The sequence below is a fragment of the Pseudopipra pipra genome, chromosome 4 (assembly GCF_036250125.1).
Source record: "Pseudopipra pipra isolate bDixPip1 chromosome 4, bDixPip1.hap1, whole genome shotgun sequence".
NCBI lineage: Eukaryota > Metazoa > Chordata > Aves > Passeriformes > Pipridae > Pseudopipra > Pseudopipra pipra.
In genome coordinates this window covers 30,914,941-30,935,108 of record NC_087552.1, presented here as the reverse complement: position 1 = coordinate 30,935,108, position 20,168 = coordinate 30,914,941, and the positions used below count along the sequence as shown (strand labels likewise).

The following is a 20,168-nucleotide window of genomic DNA, read 5'->3' as shown; positions in this document are numbered from 1 at the left end:
TAGCTGTCTTCACAGGTTTAACTGAGCTATTTTGCACTCTCATTAATAATGCTACTGTATCTACATAGTAGGTGTTTGTTTCTTTTTATCTGTATTTGAAATAAAAAAATAAATTAAAAAAAACCACAGGAAAAGGCTACAGGTGTGTAATGTGGGAAAAATAATGTTTCTTAACATTCCAGAATGTAATACAACCTCCACTGTTTGTTTATTCACAGCAGTTGATAACTGTGGCAAGCCTTTTCTTCTCAGAAGGGATGTTGTTAGAGGGGCAATACTTAGAAAGATAGAATTACAAGTTAGTTGTGGTTGAGTCACTAAAGATCTCTAAGGACATTAGTCCATTTTGGACTAAAACTGCAGGATGCTTTATATAAAACTTTTTATTCAGTTTCAGCTTTTGGCAGCCTGGGGCATTCTGGGGGGTAAGATTGCAGTTTCTTGAAGGAGAAGGAGAAAATTACCAAAAAATCCACTGCTTCTCACATTTTGTCCTTGAGCTGTAAATTTCCAAGAACACCTTAGTAAATATGTTCAACATAACCTTAAGTTCTTGTGTACCATGCCAGCATAGTATATATCCATCAAATTGTAATTCTAAAAGGTATTTTTGTGCTGCTTTGAGAGGAATGGAAGCTCACAATCCACCACTTTGCTTGTCTAATTCTGCCCTTTATTTAAGAGCTGTGATTCAGAAGCTCTTTTCACTGTATGGCTTAGAGGATCTGTGCTGCACTGCACCATGCAGTTTTCTGAGAGGATTTATGAACCATGATTTTAAAAAAAAATTTAAAAAAAGCACAAGCATTATTCTCAGAAATATTTTGAATTATTCAAGGCAATGCCTTGAAGTAGAATCAGAAGCAGAAAGCTATGATGAAATGGTTGTTGCTCCTTTCTGAACATAGAGAAGTCTGCTATTAATACTTTGCACATAACATGCAGTTTTTAATGCCAGTGTACCGGGCAGACGGTTCTGTTGATAAAATTTCCTTTTACAGAGGGTCAGCTGAGAGTGGATGCCAATGTTTCTGTGCATCACCCTGGAGAGCCTTATGGAGTGAGGACTGAAGTGAAGAATATCAATAGCATACGATTTCTGGCAAAAGCAGTAGGTAAATGGTGGTTGCTTAATTACAAGAGCATTGTAGATATTTTATGGGGTCTGAGATGAAATATGTCAGCTCCTGAATGCAGGAATTTGCTTTAAATGCCCTGACTGGCTTCACCTGTGAGTCTGTTCCGTGCACCTTGCCCGTGGGTACAGGAGTCCCATTTAAGCTTAGGCTGTGCCTGAGCTGCCACATCATAGGTGTGCCAGTTTTCAGTCCTGTCTTCTAAAGAACCTTGGACCTATTCTGTAGTCCCGTTCCCAGTCCTGTATCAGGACTTAACTCCTGCTGCTTTTGACTGAACTCCCTGAATGGACCCTGGACAAGGCTCACCCCCTCACCTTGACTGAGACTGTCAGTGGCCCTGTGTTAGTAGGACACACCCCTGCCCACACTGTTCAGATGGGACTGGGACTGTATCAGACCGTGAGGGCGCTGCCTGGGCTCTGGTCACTCTTGACTCCTGGTTTATCCCTCTTTATGGAGCAGCCCCACTCTTGCTGCTCCCTGATAGAACAGATCTTAGTACAGGGTACTCTGGAAATAGCAACCATGTTAGTGTGCAGGTTTTGTGGAGGTAAACTCTCTTCGTAGCATGTTTAGTACCGATATATGGTAACAGTGGTTTCGTGTCCTCCAATGGAGAGAATTGCTTTCCACCGAGGATGGTACATGGTGTGTGTGAAGTTCAGATGCAGCTTGGGTATGAGCAAGAAAAGATGATTGTTACATCTCCAAAAGAAAACTGAACTGAGTGACTGCAAGGTCACTAGGAACGTATGGTTTGGCTGCAAAGCCTGGGAGAAAATGGTTTCCATTTAAAGGAAATGAAAGAAGATGAGGAAAACACACAAAGAAAGAAACAGTGCTGGAGAGAGACAGTGACTGATAATTCTGCCTATAACTACTGCTGTTGATTTCATTGAGGTTAAAACAACAAACTGTTTCATTATTGTGTAGCAGTGAAAAATGAATTAGTGGAGTGCATGAAAGCTATTAGTGTAGTCTAACAAGCTTACTCTTTTTTCTTTTTTTACTGTCAGACTATGAAATACAGAGGCAAATTGAAGAACTTGAAAATGGGGGAACAATTCTGAATGAAACAAGAGCCTTTGATTCCAAGCTTGGGTGAGTTTTTATTTTGGAGGAACATGGGAATAGCCACTTTAGAGTGCCCCAGATACTTAGTGACATGATCAGGAGACGTAATACAGTATTGCTCAGCTTTTGTTTTCTAAAGCTAATGTTCACAAGCATAGTCTCCTCACAGGTAGTAATTTAAAGCTGAGGCTTTTTCACAAAGATTGTGTGCTGCATTACAGCAGTGTCTGTGTGACAGTGACTGCCCTCTTCAATGACTTGCACACATTCTTTGAAGTGGTTTTAAGAGGTTCTCCTGATCTTCATGAGGCAGAGTTTTTGTTTTGTGTTTTTGCCATAAAACTAATCCTGTGGTACCTCTTACCATACCTGTTTTCTTTTTATTTTAGGTGCACGGTACCAATGAGAGACAAAGAAGGAAAACAGGATTATCGGTATTTTTTTTAAATAAAGTTAATATTTCATGAACTGAGAATTCATTAAATTTCTTAAGTGTAGTCATTGTAATAAGGATATGTAAAGTTAGTCAGTATAGTAAGCATGTATTGGAAGTTTACATTCCACTGGAAGGGGCAGAGACCTATCAAAGTAAGTGCTAGTCTGAGCAGTCCAGATCTAGAACTGTGTCTCATCTCTGCTAAAACCCCTAGACATTTCCCAAAGACTAAGTTGGAGTACTTGAGCTCAAAGTAGGTAAATTGAAGGTTTACTTTGTGGACAGTACAAGTATGCTTAAGAATGCCTGACATAAAACATAAGAATATTCTGAGTTCAGCATTGCTCCCGCTTTAAGTAAATACTGAGGGAAATGGTTTTCAGATGGCAGGCCCTGTCTCTCTGTACTTACATTCTGTGATCATAGATCACAATCGCTGCTTGAAAGTCCTAACTGCTACTGAAAGGTGTCAGCATTCATAAGCAGATTTCTACCTTGAAGATCTTTGTAGAGATAATGACGATGTTACCTTGCTAAGTACTTTGCCTTCCACGAGAGTGAGATGGCAGCCATCAAGCCATAAACAGTCACCTAAGAGGGATTTAGCTGTAGGGCAAGGGGGCAAGGCATGAGTCCTGTTGGAAAGCAGTGCTGCTGGGAACAAGTGCTGAGGCAACACTGCAAGGCAGCAGCACACCTGCTTAGGGTCATCTTGGTGTTCATCCTTCTAGTAGTTCCCTAGCTTTGCATCACAGAGTTGGTCTTCCTGTTACTCCCAGAGTTCACTTCCCACATGAGGAGTTGTAGTTCTGCAGGAGAACTTTCAAAGCCTCTTAGCTTTGGCATCTCTGTGTTCCTGTTAGATCCGCGTATATTCTACCACTGGTCTTGCTACAGCAGAGCAATGACTTTGAAGACATCCCACAAACTTTGATTTCAAATCTGCTTTTTAAATGGAGTTTTTGTAGAAATGCAGCAGTGATGATTTTGTGAATTCCTTGTTATGGTAGGGGCTGGCATGAGGCTTATTTAAAAAGACGAATTTGAATAAATGCAAAAGAAAATTCATTAAAACCTAGGCAAAACTGATGAGCCTAAGATATTTCAAATAAAGACCATAAAACTTATTGCTAATGTTATGATCAGTATTAAACTGTAAACTGTGGTTTTCAGGGGTTTTTATGTAACTTACTGCTGCACATTATACATGAAACTTAAAATCTATGTTTAGGCAGATTTAAAATAGAAAATATTATAGTAAATGTAGAGGGTGCCCAATGCCCTTTATTCCGATGGTTTTGAACCTCTCATTTGATCACATAATTGTGAAGTTTCTGCTTCAATCGGAGTTATCTGAGTAGTTTGAATTGGCCTTCTCTTTAAGGGAGCCTTTTGTTCTGTGATGGCACTCTGCTGAGCACAGTGACTTTGCTTTTAGCACAGCATGAGGTTTCATCAAGAGTTTTGAAGTTTGTCTGGAAAAGGTTACAACCTGCCCAGATCACTCCTGGCAGTTGGCTGTCAATCTGAGTTCTTCCTGCCAGTCCACTCCCATTTTTGTCCAGGTCCACAGTTAATACTGGATGCCAAAAGGAGTGTCTTATTTCTATATCTATTATTAGTGGTGTTATTGGCGGTTTTTATTATTTTGGGTGCAGAAGAGTTTTAATTACCCCTTTTCTATTATGAACTCTTTGACAATTGATGGCAAATACTCAAAGAAAGAAAACAGACACTTTGCAGCAGTTCAGGGCCTATTTCCTTTCTACTTACCAGTGATATACCAAGTCATGAATTTTTAATATTTTGTTTAGTTGAAAGAGTGATACAACTTTCAGGAAAGTATAAACTTGTGATGTAAATTTTATTCCTTGTTGTTTAGCTTCTGAGTGAAAATAATTATAAAGGAGTTTTTCTTCATTTTTACTAGGTTCATGCCAGAGCCAAACCTTCCTCCATTGATTCTGTACGATGCAAAATCTTTGCCAGCTAATATGAACCACCAGCAAGTGATAAATATTGATTGGATTCATGAGAGACTTCCTGACCTTCCCAGTGTGAAGAGGGAAAAGCTTGTTGAACAGTATGGGATTCTTCCTGAACACAGCTTTGCCTTATTGGTAGGTCTATTGATCAAGTGCTGAAAGAAGCTTAGAAGCTTCAAAGTTGCACAGTTCTTGAAAAGATTTACAAATGTTGTATTAACCAGCTGTCAGCTCTCGTGGATGTTTTTATTTGGAAGTACGTCTGATGCATACTTTGTACCAAGGAGCCATATACATAGAATGGTGGAGAAATTAAAGCAGACACCACGAGCCTAGAAGTGTTTCTCACGCAAAGTGCAGTCAAATAACTATTATTTAATATTGATCTTGACTGTCTACACATCGACGCACCCGTGACTGACTGCAACAAATGTACAACTTCTGGTTACAGACCCTTGGCTGCAAGTGCCTTCTCCTCGTCTTTGGGCCTGGTACAAGGCTGGGCACATTGACCATATGTAAGGAATACAAACCAAAATCCAAAATCTAAATCTTCCAGCTTCACAGGCCCATTGATCTACCGTTCAGCTTTATTTATTCTTTCTTTATTTATTCTTTGGGAAATACACCAGAGGGTTGCACAGCATCAACTTTGACCTCACAGTGCAGTTTACCAAGGGTAGGTTCAGAAGAGGGGATGAGAAGGAAAAGGATGTGACAAATACAGTTATAAAGACAGAAGTGACAGCAAAATCTCATAACCTCCAAAATTATTGTAAAGGACTTTGAGGTTCTTAAATACAAAACTGTGACATCTCTCTTTGCCAGTGATAACTCTGGGGAGGGGGCTAGTATACTCACCAAAGATTAGACACTTCACATAGCCAGCTAAACTAGGAGAGTGTCCTGCTTTGGTTACCTCCATGATTAGTGGAGACAGAAGGAAAAGGACTTTTTCAGAGTGAGACTCAGAGCAGAACCGTAAGTACTTTAAATTGTCCTCTGGAGGAGTTCCTTTCCTTTGACTGTAAATGGAGGGAGAGCAGTGCACATAACTCCCTCATATCCCTTCTTTGTGTGTCTGTAATTTAACACACTTGTACAGAAGCTGATTCTACAGAAAGAAAATGGTTCTTTATTCTGAAGGAAGCTGTTAAGAAAACTGCCTTTGTGGTGCTGTGCCATTTTAGTGAGTTGCAGATGTTTCACTGTTTGGTGGGCAGGTGAGTCATAAGTCTTATCAGAGTCATGAGACTGCAGTGATAGTATCGAGAGGTGTTAGTAGTTCTTACCTTTCTATTTCATTGTATAAGCTGTAAAATGTGATTCCTGTTCATGTATGCATTTTTTCATGTCAACATATTTCTCACATATTAAAATAGAAATAGGGGTAGACGGGATAGATAGGTCCTGCACCTTTTTTTTCTGATTTCTCCCTTCTGTGGTGAGTTGACCTGTGCCAGCTGCTAAGCACCACAACTGCTTGCTCATTTTCCCTGCCAGTTGGACAGGGAAGAGAGTAGGAAAAGCAAAAGTGAGAAGACTCATTATTTGAGATAAAGACACTTCAGTGAGGGAATGGGTAAGGGAAAAACCCAAAAGTGATGCAAATGCAATCACTTACCACATCCCACAAATGGACTGATGCACAGCCAGTCTGCAGCCAATAACACTGATTACCTCCCCCAGTATCCCCTTCCCTCAGTTTTCCTTGTTGAGCAGGGCATTACATGGCATGGAATATAACCTTGGTCATTTTGGGTTAGCTGGCTAGACTGTGTCCCTGCCTAACTTTGTGCCCATCGTTGGTCCACTCACTGTGGGGAACAGAATGGAAAAAGAAAGTACTGCTCAGCAGTAGCCAAAACACCAGTGTGTTGTCAGCACTGCATTAGTCACAAATCCAAAACGCAGCACTCTCTGTAGAAAATGAACTCCATCCCAACTGGGCCCAGTACACCCACTCCTTTCACTTGGCATCAACCCACTTTTTGTGGGTTTCAGTTTGCTAGTATGGATGGCTTCTGCTGTGTGGCTTCTGTCATCTCTCTCAACTAGCCCTATATATTTGCCTCATCCTGCCCTTTCTTTCAGCTGTTCTCTGAAATCCATTATTGCCTTTGCTTTTTCCCTTTTATCTTTTTTTCCTTTCTGCAACGTGTAAGACAATTAATGAGCTCCAAGCTGAAATTTGGGATTCAGCTTGTAATAAGATAATGCATCCATTTGAATGCATGAAGTGAACGCGTTCTTCGTTGCGGGTCTCCTTTTATTGTGCATTAGAGTGTCAGCACGTATCCTCTCCATAAAAGTTGCTTGCCTGTTCACTGGGAGACTAGTTAACCTTATTCATGGGAAAGCGGTGTGTGCGTTGCTGCGTTCAGCTTGCATCAGAAGTTGCAGGAGATTGCTGATAGGGCCAGATGCACAAATCTAATGAGCATCCGTTCAGGTTAGAGCGCCCAGGAGTGCTCATTAAATAAATGGCTGTTGTGGAGGGATGGCTCTAAAATGCAAAGTCTGTTCTGCACCAACTTGTTAGAGAAAGCGTTATGCGCCAAAGTTACAGTGAAACAACACCCTCCAACAAACTCCAGCGTGCAGGTTGGCTTCCGAGCTTGCTTCCTGAGCTTTGTTCTCGGACACAGTAGCTGCCTGGACATACTGTGGTGTTGAGAAACTGAGACTCCTCCTTTGCCTAATTACACGGTGGAAGGAGTAGCCTATTAATATCTTTATATCTGAAATGTCTTAAGTGTAAACTGCTGAATTTTTGACAGTTTTGTATAAATTGCAAAAATAAATGATGTTTCTGATTTTTCTTCATGCAGAGCTATTCTTATTCATAAGGATACAATTCTTTGAGCCATGTACACTGCATAGTATTTGGGTACTCAATTTCTGCATGCAAGTTCTGCTTTGATGTGTAAACTGGTAAGCTGGCAAATACATCAGTCAAGAAGGATCTTTGACAGCTTTGCCAGTTATGGTATTATAACATTTTTGTCTTGCTTCTTATTGAGTAAAAAATAAGATATATTTGCGTAGACATTACTGTATTAATGTGACATTTTGTTTTCTAAATGCATGCTGAGGTCCAAACAGAAAATAGCTCAGTTGTCACAGTACAGCATGAGAAAAAACCGGTATGATCACTTTCTTTCTCATGTGAATTCCAAGTCTTCCTGTGCATTTACCACTCCTCTGCTCACTCAGATAGAAGTGACTGTTCTGCTTGGGCTAGTTGCTTTGGTGGAACAATTATGTTGGGACTCCTTCAAACAGTCAGAAGTGGGCTGCTGTAGCAGTTGGTTTTGACCATTTTGTTTTATGACATGCCATTCTCATACATGTTGGCATGCAGGTGAACTTTCTTTAACTGCTCTGCTTATCTGCTACGTGTTCTGGTTTGGGTTTTTTTCCCCTGACAATCTTGCACATTTTTGCAGCAGTTATTACCTCACAGTTGTTTATTGTTGGAACTGTGATGGTGAAAATGGGAATAACAAAGCAACAAATGACATTTTATTTGTGAACATTGAGGTAGTTTTCTTTTTCAGTTCTTTGGGAAACACTACTGATCTTTAAAAGCATAAGTTTGCATTACAGTCCCAGTGTCCCCAAAGATTGTACCCATGGTATTTGGTAAAATAAAGTATTATTTCAGGCTGTTTAAAAGGTGTCTGAAATCACTCTACCCACTAGGGGTTTTGACATCTCAGTGCTATGAAATGATCATTTTAAACCATGTTTAAAAACAAATTTGCATCTGGTTGAAATACTGGTATGTCAGATTTCATGCCAGTGAGACTGTTAAGTTACAGCATATTTGGTGTGTAATGGGAGCACTGAGGGGGCCTGGATCACATACATGGTGCTGCTTTTCCAGATTTCTGGTTTTCTTTCTATGAAGATTAAAATAGAGTATTCAGAATTAAGAGAGATCAGGCAGTTAGCGCTCCTGTAATCCAGCATGTTCGAGTGTGCTGCAGTGGTTTTCAGAGCAGATCTACTGCAAGGGACAGGGGTGTCTATGTGTTGGTAGTTGGAGTGAATTTGGCATGAAGAAAGTTGACCAAAATATAAAATTAAAGTTAAGTTCACATAGTACAGTATCTAGAAATGGAAGCTAATCAAGTTATGCCTACATTTTTTCTAATATGACAAGAAAATAAGGAAAATGTTTCATTTCTGTCAGTCATTCTGATGTTTTGACATTCTGCCTTATTCATTTCAGTCTAACACTGCTGGGTTTTCCTACTCCTTGGCTATAGAAAATGACAAGTCACTTTAAAAAACCTAAAACAAAATGCAAGGGAATTTTGGGAAATGTGTCTGGTTTTGTGTGTGCAAGTAGTGAGTATGGGGTTCCTAGACCTGGTAGCATATGTAAGTCTGCCTCTCTTGAGTTTTTCTGGGCTTTTCTGTGCTTGCTGCCTGGAAAACATCTGATTAAAATGCGAAGACTGGGTATGTTTGTCCTCAGTTTTCAAAGGTCTGGCAGCAGGGTCAGAGCTGTAACTCCAGCCAGGCTGTAGGTATCCAGAAATCTGAATGTGCCCACTTGTAGGGATCCGCTCTCTAGCCTGTACATGATGGAAGTGTTGGACATGCTGCATCTGAGCTCCGTAGCTGCATTCAGACATCTGGCAGCTGCAGACATTCTTTGCCTGTGCATAATGTTGTAGCTAGAGTTGCTCTGCCTGGAGTGTTTGTAAAGCCTTCTGCAGCATGTGTAAAGAAACCAGCATTTATACTAGCTAACTTTTTCCTATCTAAATTGGACAGGTGTTTCTGTGTAAGGGAACCCACTGTTTAAATAATCAGTGTTTGTTTGTGCTATTGAATCCTGAGGTGAATTAGAAAGAGTACAGTACTTGGCAATGCATCATTCTAGTAATTCCACTTAACACACTCACAGTTTTTAATCAAGTTTACTGTACTTTGGTAATTCCTTTACTTTTTTTTTTTAAAAGCCAAATTTGTTCCTCTAGTCTGTTTAGCCTTAGTTTTGCGTAATTTGATTACAAAGTAACTGCTAGTTAAATTAGTAAGAGCACTGGAGAAGAGAATTACATCTGTATGTCTTATATAGATATAGGTTTACCTTGGTTCACAAAAGACCTCAGTGGTTTCCTAAGCTGAGAACTTAGTTTCTTTCCTCATGGTCTCAAGGTAAAGGGGGTGGGTCTGATTTTTGTCACACCAGTTTTACAGCATATCAGACATTAATCTAAGTACATTTTGTTCTGTTTCAGAGAACAGAGAGCAGTAGTTTGTAGTCTTCTCAAAAGCCATACATCATTACCAATGAAAAATGTGGTATCCAGAGCTGTTGGAAGTTTGTGTTGTGAAAGTTTGGAGAGGGAAAGTCTAAAATTCTGTATTGTTGTGGCAATAAATGGCCTTTAAAAACAAGGGCATATGAGACTGATGGGATGTGTGTGGATGGAGAACTCAGGCTTTGGTTTAGTGTGTACCCTGCACTCTTTTTGCTCATAACCATTCCAAGATCTGGCTGCAGTCAGTATGTGCTTGGGAAATGTTTTTGCTGTGATGACTATACTTAAAATAGCTCCTTGGCTGTCTCTAAACTGTTACCTCTCAACTTCTGAGAGCTGGCTTGTCCTCCTTTGTGTTTATGCCACACACTGCAGAAGGCCAGTGGCATGCTGGATTTGGATTTCTCCTTGAAAAGGTAGGAGCTGCCACTTCATACTTCTTCAGCCTTCAGTAAACCTAATGAGTTCTGTGCTGCAGTTAAAGATCCATCAATAGCTTGATGACAAACACCACAGCATTCAACAGACTGTGCAGTATCTGCTCTTCTAAAAACAATCTCGGATTTCACTTAGGCTATAAATTGAATCCCCTACTGTCATATCTTCTGAGCATTTAAGGGTGCTGTGGAAAAGCTTACATAGCTTCTCTGAAAAAAAATGGTAGAATAAAACCCTGCTTCTTACAGGATGACCTTTCCATATCATTGAAGGGTAAATGCAAGCTACACTTACTCCTTCCATCCAAAACAAATAGAAGTGATTGCAACATCAAGAGTGAAGTATCTGTAGACAGTTTCAGGAAAAATCTGTTTGTGGTAAAAGGTAGCATGACAGCATGTGAGAAGGCAGCATTGTATTTTCTAGCATTATACATACTTAAAACACAGGAGAAGATGAGAAAGGTTCTCCCCAAATGCTGATTTTAGGGAGGTGTTAAGAGAAAAGTGATCACTCATTTGTTGGAAGTTCCACTGAAGCAGACAGGCTGACAGATAAGCTCTGTGTATCTGTTCTAGGCATAAGATAGTTCATTTGCTGTTATGTTAATAAAATTACTGCAAAGTTTTGTGCCTTTGCAGTGAATTCACAACTGAAGTTTACTTTAGGATTGAGCATTTATACGCCGAGTGTAATTGTATAATTAGTTGTAATCTGTAACCTGTGTCACCTGCTCCAGGTGACCTTGCCCTGGCAGAGGGGTTGGACTGGATGATCTCCAGAGGTCCCTTCCAACCCTAATGATTCTGTGATTCTCTGATTTTGTAATCATGTTTGCACTCTGGTATCTCTCATGCATTTAACTTTTCTTAAACAGAATGAAGATGGATTAGCAGAATTCTATGAAAATGTGGTGAAACAGACCCGAATGAAGCCAAAGAGAGTGATCGGCTGGGTTCTGAATAACCTTCTCAGTTACTTGAAACAACATTCCCTTACAGTAAAGGAAAGGTCAGTCTTTGTGATTCATACACTGGTGAAACAGAAGTGATCCTTTTCTCAAGTGCCATGAATAATACCATGTCACTCCTTTGCCCACTGCTGCTTTAGTTGTTACCTGTGAAGTTTGTTACACCAGGCAATGCTGTGCAGGCCTTGGCACTGCCATCCTGAATGGAGTCAAACAAGTGTGTTGCAGAGAAGAGGACCATGTAGTTAAGAGTTGTAATCAGTCTTCAGTCTTTAGAATATGATGATGGTAAGGCATAGTAGGCCATCTCAAATACCAAACTTGAACATAGAGTAACATGAGGAAAAATACCAGCCTGTATGATTTTTAGGCAAGCAACAGTACCATAGATATATTACATCACCTTATTCTCTGAGGTAACTTCTCCCTTTCTCCCTAGCCCAGTCAGTTCTTTTCTCCTGGCCGACCTTTTGAACCTTCTAGAAAAAAAAGAAATTTCTTCTACAGCAGCAAAGCAAGTAAGTACCTTTTTGATTTTACTGTACTCTGAATCTGTGGCTGCTTACTCCAGTAGTGTAGCAATTTTATAATTAATGTGTACCAGTACAGTGGTTGCTTCAGAAGGAAATTGTTTAGTGGTGATGAAGGATAAATTTTGTATCTATAATATAATAGATGCAAATGCCTTGTGTGTGTTTATAATCTTACAGATACGTTGCATATTCAGTGTTAAAATGGGATAGAAGCCAAATAGTAGACTTAAACAGTGTGAACTGAAGTCAATTAAATAAATCCTCCTTCTGAACAGAGCAGACACTAGATCTCAGTTTCACAGTTCGAGTCAGACCTGAGTGAAAGGTCAGTGGGAGCTAATCCATGGCTTGCAGCTAAGCTGAGAGTACCACTTACTACGTACTAAGGGACAATAAGGTTCCCAAGCATTAGCAGGTGGAAAAGGATATAATTCACCTGAGTGTAGTCACAAAAAGAGTTCTTCTGTGGTGTACCCCTGGGTCAGAAGTGGGAGAGGTCTGGCCTTTCTTTTATCCTTGCCTCTTTGAGCAAGTGCTGTTATGAACCTCTCACACAAGTAAAGCTGGTACAGCTCGTTTTTTTAAAAATATCATGTTGCTTAGGACAGTCTGAAAAATCAGCTCTTGATGATTTATGTCTAAAATTGTGAACTGGTTTTGATGGATACAGTGACTGCTGTGTCTATAGTAAAACTTTGGGGGTTTTTATGATGAGGAATAATTAATCATTCAACTTAAATTATTGCCAGCTCATTTATGTGGAATACATTGTCTTTTCAGACTAATTATTATACTCTAGATAAGTGCAATAAGGACCTGTTTGTGTGTTTATCAGTGAAACTATTAATTAAGACATTTAACTTGCCTTAACTGCTTTCAAACTTTCGACGCCCTGAAAGATACGGAGCAGTTTTCCATCTATCTAACACATATCCATTAAATCCAAGTACAACTTTGGAATAGTACTGAAGTCAGTTCAGGGGTTTTTTGCATTGTTATAAAACAAGTGTAACTGTTGCAAACATGGCTCTTTACCCTACTTGGAGACTTTTAAAATTTCTGGTTTGTTTTCTTTTTTTGGAGATGCTTGTAGTTCTTAATTAAGTTGGTCTCTTTGTTGGTCTGTTTCTGTGGATAGCCAGCTGCATAAGACAGGTGTCATAAATAGCGATATAAGTGCCTGGCTTCAGGCATGTGTGTTTAGAAATTTTGTATTGGAAAAGTAAAAGCTTGAAAAAGGAGATAAAGTATTAATAGGAAAAGCATTGGAATGCAGAGCAGTTCTGTGCCTGAGGGGTTGTGGCACACCCATCAGTTTGGTGTCTGCATTTGAAAGGGAAGCTTCAGAACTCCAGTCCTAAGTCTTTTCCTTGTGGAGGTAGGGATAGGGTACTAATGCTCTTCTGTGGAAGTTTTCTGCCTTGTGATATATTTGTGTGCCAGCACTTCTGACAGGTTATGAAATGTCAAGAATTTCAGAGATGCGTTTCTTGTTTAATTACCAACTCCTTGTAATGTGTGTGTTGTCCTCGGTGCTCTGAAATTGGACACAGAGAAATCACAGCACTGTTTGCCATCACCCAGTGATGATGCTATCAGACTGCAGAAACCTTGCCACATTTAGAAAAGTATTTTGGTTGCCTGGATGTCAGAAGAGTAACAAATGTTTATAACAATTCTCAGCAGTAGGCAGAGATGCTGGTTGGCCCGAGGGCAGAAAAGGCTATATATACACACCAGCAGATGAACTGCAGTACTTGGGGAGGGGGAGCATGATGTGCAGTGGCAGACACAGATCCAACAGGAGAGGATGGAAGGGTTGGATGGGGTGAGTGCACAGACATGTGTACACATACGTGCTCGCTGCAGGAAGCTGTTAAAGGCTTAAATTTTTTAAAAGGTTTTGTGTTCGGTCTCTGCTGTGTAAGGCAGTTAAACACAGGCAGATAAAAGCTGTGAGCACTGACTGTAGACACAGAGCACTGTATGGTGGGATGCATGTGCCAAGCAAAGGGCACTGTGTGCTCACATAATTACCATGTTGGTAATTACACAGCTCACACCCAACTTGCCATCAAATACAGTGTCCTACTCCAGAGGTCTCTGAAGCAGTTCCAGGCTAGTGTGCCTGTGGAAAGGCAGGAGCAGCTTCCAGGTCTGTGGGTGTGCAGGTATGTGGGGGGAGCATGTCCTGGATCGGGGCAGCTGTGGCCCATCACAGAGGCAACATTTTGAAGCTCACAGTGGGAGGTGTTAGTGCTGCTCACCCAGGGCTGAAACCGGTCCAATGGGGAGTGTCTCTGAGATGAGGCCTCACTCCTTATTTGCCTGGATGGCAGCAAGTGCATCTCTGGCATGACAGACCTGCCTCTGAGTTATGGCATTGTGGGAAGAGGCTGGTTCCCGGGCCAGGGAAGCAGAAACTTTCCTCTGCTGCCAAGAGCCATACTGGAGCAATTCCGTGTGAACACCCTTGTCATGAGTTCACTGGGGATCAGTGCCCCAGTAGGCCATGGAACAGAGCAGAGCCCAGGTTTTGCTGGCTTCTGCAGTTGCATAGGTCACCCACATAGGAATAACTTCAAAAGACCCACTGGGCACTCCTGCTTTAAAGTAGATGGCAAGGAAATGAGTACAGTACACAAACCTAAACTGAACCATCTGCTTTGACAATTACTGCTGTACCATCTGGAGGACTGGACCCAGCCTGCCCCTTGCTTCTGTGAGAGGCTGAGGGACAACTGCCAGACATCAAGGCTTCCGTCACTGGAAATGAGAGATGCCCACAGGACTGACTCGAGTGGTGCTGCCTGCTGCTTCCTCCCACCCTTGGCAGCAAATCACTGCAGATAGGGTTTCCAGTTGGAGCGTTCCTAGGCACAGCAGTCAGCTGGCACGTTCACCAGTTGCAAAATGTTTGATATGATGCCCATGGCAGCCAGACATGTAAGTCCTGATTAATTCATCTTGACCAATGCTGCTGTGCCTGCATGGGTAGAAACTGCAGAACATTATTAAAATCTAATCATGCTCAGGCAAGAATCAATAGTAGAAACTGTTGAGATTTCAGTAATGGAAATGAGACCTGAAATTCACATTTTGGCTCTGGAGACTTCATAATTTGATCCTCCTGTGCTGGTGCAGGCAGTTTGTGTAAATGAGTTGAAATCATTTTTTTAAACTGCTTTCTTTAGCTTCATGCTCCTTGCCAAGTGGAGAGACACATTTTTAAAAAGTGCATCTTTGACAGGTCTTGGCCACGTATCTTTCTGCTTTCCTACGTACCTGTAAACAAGCAAGGGCCTTGATAACATTGTTGCTCTACTAGCTAAGTGGAGATGCTTTTACCAAATGGAGTAGTACACATGATGCAGCTGTCACACAGGGAAAATCTGGTGCCTTCAAGGTCTTTAATGGCCAAGCTTTTCTCAGTGCCAGGAAATACTGGCATAGGCATAACAGGGAATCAGAGCTGGATCTCTGACTGTCGAGCTGTCCTGCCCCTGCTCTAAGTCAGCCTGATGTATGAGTTGCTCCTGGATAACTCTGCCATGGTCGGCTGCATAGATTTTGTTTGTTGCAGATTTCCCCCTCCTGCAGCCCATGGCATCCTAAAAATCCCATCTGCCTTTTTCCAGGAGACTGAAAGGGTTTATTCACTGTCCACTCCTGATTTGTGCAGCACTTACACTCTCCAGGGTGTTTGCTATGGGCTGTGCTATGCAATGAGGACAGGGCTCACTCTGAGGATGATGTACAGTATGGGTGCATTGGGAGGCCTAGAGGACAGAAAGCTTCCTGCCTAGTCCCTCGAGGAAGAAGCAGAAGGGCTGCCTGGGGTAGCAATGGAGAGCCACAAAAAAAAATAAAAGCAAGAGGCTCAGACAGGCTGAATCTCTGTTGGATGTAGTGTATTTCTTTCTAGGAGTATTGCAGGTAGCACTGGCATGATGACTTCCAAGTACTGCACTACAAGGAAGATCTTGTAGAAGACATGATATACAGCACTGATTTATTCAGTATAAACATCCGAAAGCTTTACTTACAGCAGTTGTAACTCTGGCTGCTTATCGGTAACTTCAGTATCGTGATCTGCCTTTAACCCTCTTAACAGGGAAAAATTAAGATGGAGCTTCCACAGTGCAGCAGCATATCATTACCCTGTCACAAGGTCTCCAGAAGAGTGATAAGATCCCATAAAAAGCTTTGGGGTACTGCTGGCAAACAAATCACCTCTTGCAGGAATTGTATCAATGCATGGTTCTTAAATACGTGTTGTGGCTACAGAATTCTTTAACTGAAAGTCTTTTGTACCAGAAAATTTGTCAAGCTGAAGAAAATTGCTGGGGTAGTTAAGATACCAACCCACATGCTTCTTTTTTCCCAAGTTCTCTTGCTGCCCTGCAAATTATTTAACATTCAATTTGAATGCTCCTCCCAGACTCTTCTTCATCCTATAGTGAATATTTAATGCTGAAATTTTGACATGGCATCCATTTCCATACTGGGACACAGCAATGGCACTTCAGCTCAGGATGGAGCTCAAGGAGCTGTTTTAATAAAGGTTTTCTTACTCTCCTCCCACAGCCCTGAAATAAGAGCAAAGGGAATACAGAAAATGACTACCCAAGGAAATTGTTTTTTTATAAATGTTCTCTCCTCTCAAGTGTATTCCAGGGCAATAGCCCTGCTGCAGTGTAGGAAAACACACTAGCATTAACAAGTGATTATTCCACAGGCCTGGGTTTGCCCAGCAGTCCGGTACTTGGAGATGATGCATAGGTGGGCTGGAACTGCTGCATTCATTCTGCTTGGCACCATTTTTCTTCTGCTTTGTCATATGTATCCTCATTACAGCTTGCTGGTGAGGACTGGTAATGGGATGAGTTACCTGCGATTGGACTTGGTACAATAGTCAGCTAATCGTCATTCTCGGGTAGAGCCATTGCTCATGGAGGTGCATTTCCTCACTGCTCTCAGGCAGTTCGTGTGAATAATGTGAGATGAGCACGAGCAGCGCTGCTGGAGGAGCAGCCTTGCAGTCCGTGCCAGTCTCTGCTGGGGTGGCCCCTCTCCGTGCAGCGAGGCACACGGGGCTGTGCTCACAAACATCTTTGGAGATGTACTGGCACTGGCAGCAGCAGGCAGGTCCCAGGACTGTGGGAGGCTGCAGAGCACCAGGGGTGAACCATTAACCTGTACTCGTGCAGTAAGTGATGATTCTTTGTCTTATTACAGGATGCAGAAAAGGAGGGGGAGAGTACAAGGGCTCTTTCAGAGAGGCACAGGATTAAATCTTGGGTTTGTTCTTGTTTAGACAATCTGCTCTTGCTTTAACTAAAATCTAGCTTCTTGGATCAGTAACTGAAATACTGCATGTAAACAACGTTGGTAAGTCAAGGCACTGACCTTTGCTGCTTTATTGTGATTTTCAGGTGCTTGCGGAATTGTGGAAGGGAGAAGGGAAGACTCCTCTTGAAATTGTTAAAGAACAGAAACTTCAGCTGTTACAGGATCAAAAAGAGCTCGAACAGATCTGCCAGGCAGTGATTGATAGACAAGAAAATGAGGTGATTATGATGGTGCTAGGAACCTTCTGCACTGTGGCAGTCTGTGGCACTGAAAGGGCGTTAAAATGGCCTCTCTTTTTTCCCTTTTGATGGCATTTGAGCTCTAGAGCCAGAGCAGTAAAGCTGCTGCCAAGATATTATCAGGCTTTTCTTCTCCTTTCTTATTTTACTAAGTGGATTTTTTGAAATTGAAGCTTGCACAAAATGATCAGCAGAAGAAATTATCAGTCTGGCTAATGTGCTAAGTCATTCTGAAAGACCTTAAAACTTTAATGTAGGAAAGCAAAACTACAGGGCCCTGTCCCTCTCTGGCTGTACTGCCATTAACCTGACCCTGCCACCTGACAAAAAACTCTGATTTTTGTGTCATCTGTTGTGATATTGGGGCAACACTGCTAAACTGTTCTGAAGCTGGAGACTGAAGTTACCTGCCAGCAAGGCATATATTAGTTACGGAATTAGAGAATGCATCAGAAACTGGCAATGCAAAAATTTTACTTGCATCTGACTCTTCGCCATGTCCCTGTCCCCATGCACTGCCAAAGAGACAAGTCTAGCTCGCTGTCCTGCCTGACAGTGGCTGTGGGGTGGGGAGGAGCCAGACCCCGTGGCAGCAGCAGCGGTGGCTCCAGAGCTGCTGCCCACTCTGCTGTTCTGCTGGGCTATGGAAGCAACTTAAATGCTGCAGTAGGAAAGATGGGGGGAAGGGAAGGTTGGCTCTTCCCCATCTCCTTGGAAAGACACAGCAGCCAGTGTGGCTCATCGGTCTAACAAGGTCTGAGCTGGAAAAAAGGGAAAAAAGCCCTTGTTGCTCATGAAGGGGAGGAGTTGGAATGGATCTTGACAGAGTCTATATAATCTGCTTTATAAAAAGCAAAATGAAAACAAGTGCTTATATGTTCTCTGGAGCAAAAATGTAAAAGCAGAAGTGAATAGCTTACTTCTAATATAAACAATGTCTAGCTACATTTGCCATTTGGAAAAAAACATTAACATCTTTTGAGAACAATACCACCCACTCCAGATCTCATTGGGGGATGCTAACAGCTCTGCAAGAGCTTTTGATAAAGAAAATGAGCTTGCAGTAGGTCGGTGTGACCTCCATCAGACTGACTCATTTGCAGAGCCTGATAAAACTGCTGCTGTATTTTCAGGCTGGTAGGAAAGCACAGGCGTGGACAGAAGGGGCGTTAGAACCAACTGGGAAGTGCAGGAGCCGCAGATCCATAACCACACTCCTGTTTCAATGCGTTTTGAGAGTAACTTTTTTCAGAATGAACTAATTTAAAAACAGCTGCTCGAGCCAACACTGGGCACTTTATGACAGTGCAGTATCTGGATTGCACTGCGCTCTGCCCCACATAGGTAATTACTTGCAGATCCAGAGTAATGAGTCCTTTCCATAGTGTGACATTACAAAAAAGATTTTAGACTGACAATAATTCAGATACTGTAATGAGTAGCAATATTTGCATTTCAGTTTGGTATTGGCACAGTTGGTGGTTCCTATGTTCACAACCCTTCCCTTAATATCTGCAAATATGACATCCTGTTTAGTTGGCAGTTATTGTGTTCTACTCAGTAACTCCAACAATGTAGAGATTGCCTTCCCTGCCACACAAGCAGTATGAAGGCCAGATGCTTGTCTTTCAGCAGTAGGCTCTCCTTTAGGAATGCCCAGAGGTGACATTTCTGATCCTTTTAGCTTTTAAATATGGCCCTTGCAATTTTGCAAGTGATTGTGCATCAGTCACTTGCTGTCTGACAGGCAGTTGTATTTCTGACCAGTTAATTAATTGTCATGTTGCAAAGAATTCTGTGCTTAAAGGAAGCAACACATTGTTACAAAAACACCTACATCTGTTCTTTAAGGACCTCACAAATATTATCAAATAGGCTATGCTTTGATGCAAATTACTTGTTAGAATATTCAGTAAGAAGGTAGATCCTATTAGCAAGAAAAGTCCATCTTTCTTCTCTGGCTCTTTTCCAGAAAGTTGCTGTTCAAGTTGCAGACACTGTTAAAATCCAAAAGTATTTTCTGACTCTTTCTATAAGAGGAGCTGTTTTTATTAATTGTAAGGCCCTGCTTCTCTGGGGACTTGCTGTTCTCTCATGGGAGCAGAGCAGGAGCTTATTGCAAAGCTGAAGGCAGTAATAACACCTTAGCCCAAAATGCAGTGTTCTCTCACAACAATCCAAAAGACAAAAATATTCATACCCTGTCTGGGAATGAGTGAAGATGTTCAGTATTCCTGTAACATTGTTGCTTTTTTTTCTTTAAGGTTATGGCGATAAAGGCAGGAAATTTAAAAGTTTTAAATAAGTTAATTGGCCTGGTACAAAGAGAAACACAAGGACGGTCGAATCCTGTTCTGGTGAAGCAATTATTAGAGAAGAAGTTAGAAGTAGCCACAAGAGAAAAACCACACAAGTGACTACAGAAACATGTGCTTCGTTCTGTCTGCAAATGCACTTTGGTGTCTCCTCGTGTAGCATTGGCTTGTTGGTTTTACTTCAAGCAGCTCGAAGTCCCAGCCTTCCCTGGATGCATCAGCCAAAGGCAGATGGGCCAAAGAAAAGCAGATGATACAGCCATTTGCATCTCTTTCACTTTGATGTGGCATTTGGAAATGTGATTTCCACACAGCCCTGGGAAGCAGGCTCCCAGGAGTGTCTGTGAGTATGCAGAAAGCTGAAGCTGTATGGGTTAGTTTTCTAATAAAGCGGGTGCAAACTCA

At 41.6% G+C, this 20,168-nt stretch overlaps 1 protein-coding gene across 4 annotated transcripts in view; it reads left to right on the top strand.

The window, feature by feature from the left end:
* The window catches only part of GATB (glutamyl-tRNA amidotransferase subunit B), a 43,277-nt gene extending 23,109 nt beyond the window's left edge, over positions 1-20,168 (top strand). Inside the window, exons 6-13 of one of the 4 annotated variants that reach the window (XM_064652227.1) lie at positions 1,002-1,115; positions 2,156-2,240; positions 2,603-2,647; positions 4,580-4,769; positions 11,232-11,365; positions 11,764-11,842; positions 17,293-17,427; positions 19,713-20,168. In XM_064652227.1, the coding sequence (XP_064508297.1) occupies positions 1,002-1,115; positions 2,156-2,240; positions 2,603-2,647; positions 4,580-4,769; positions 11,232-11,365; positions 11,764-11,842; positions 17,293-17,427; positions 19,713-19,865 (935 nt within the window). In that variant the 3' untranslated portion in view covers positions 19,866-20,168. The remainder of the gene's footprint in view (positions 1-1,001; positions 1,116-2,155; positions 2,241-2,602; positions 2,648-4,579; positions 4,770-11,231; positions 11,366-11,763; positions 11,843-17,292; positions 17,428-19,712) is intronic. The other 3 variants (XM_064652229.1, XM_064652228.1, XM_064652230.1) reach the window with 3 other exon arrangements.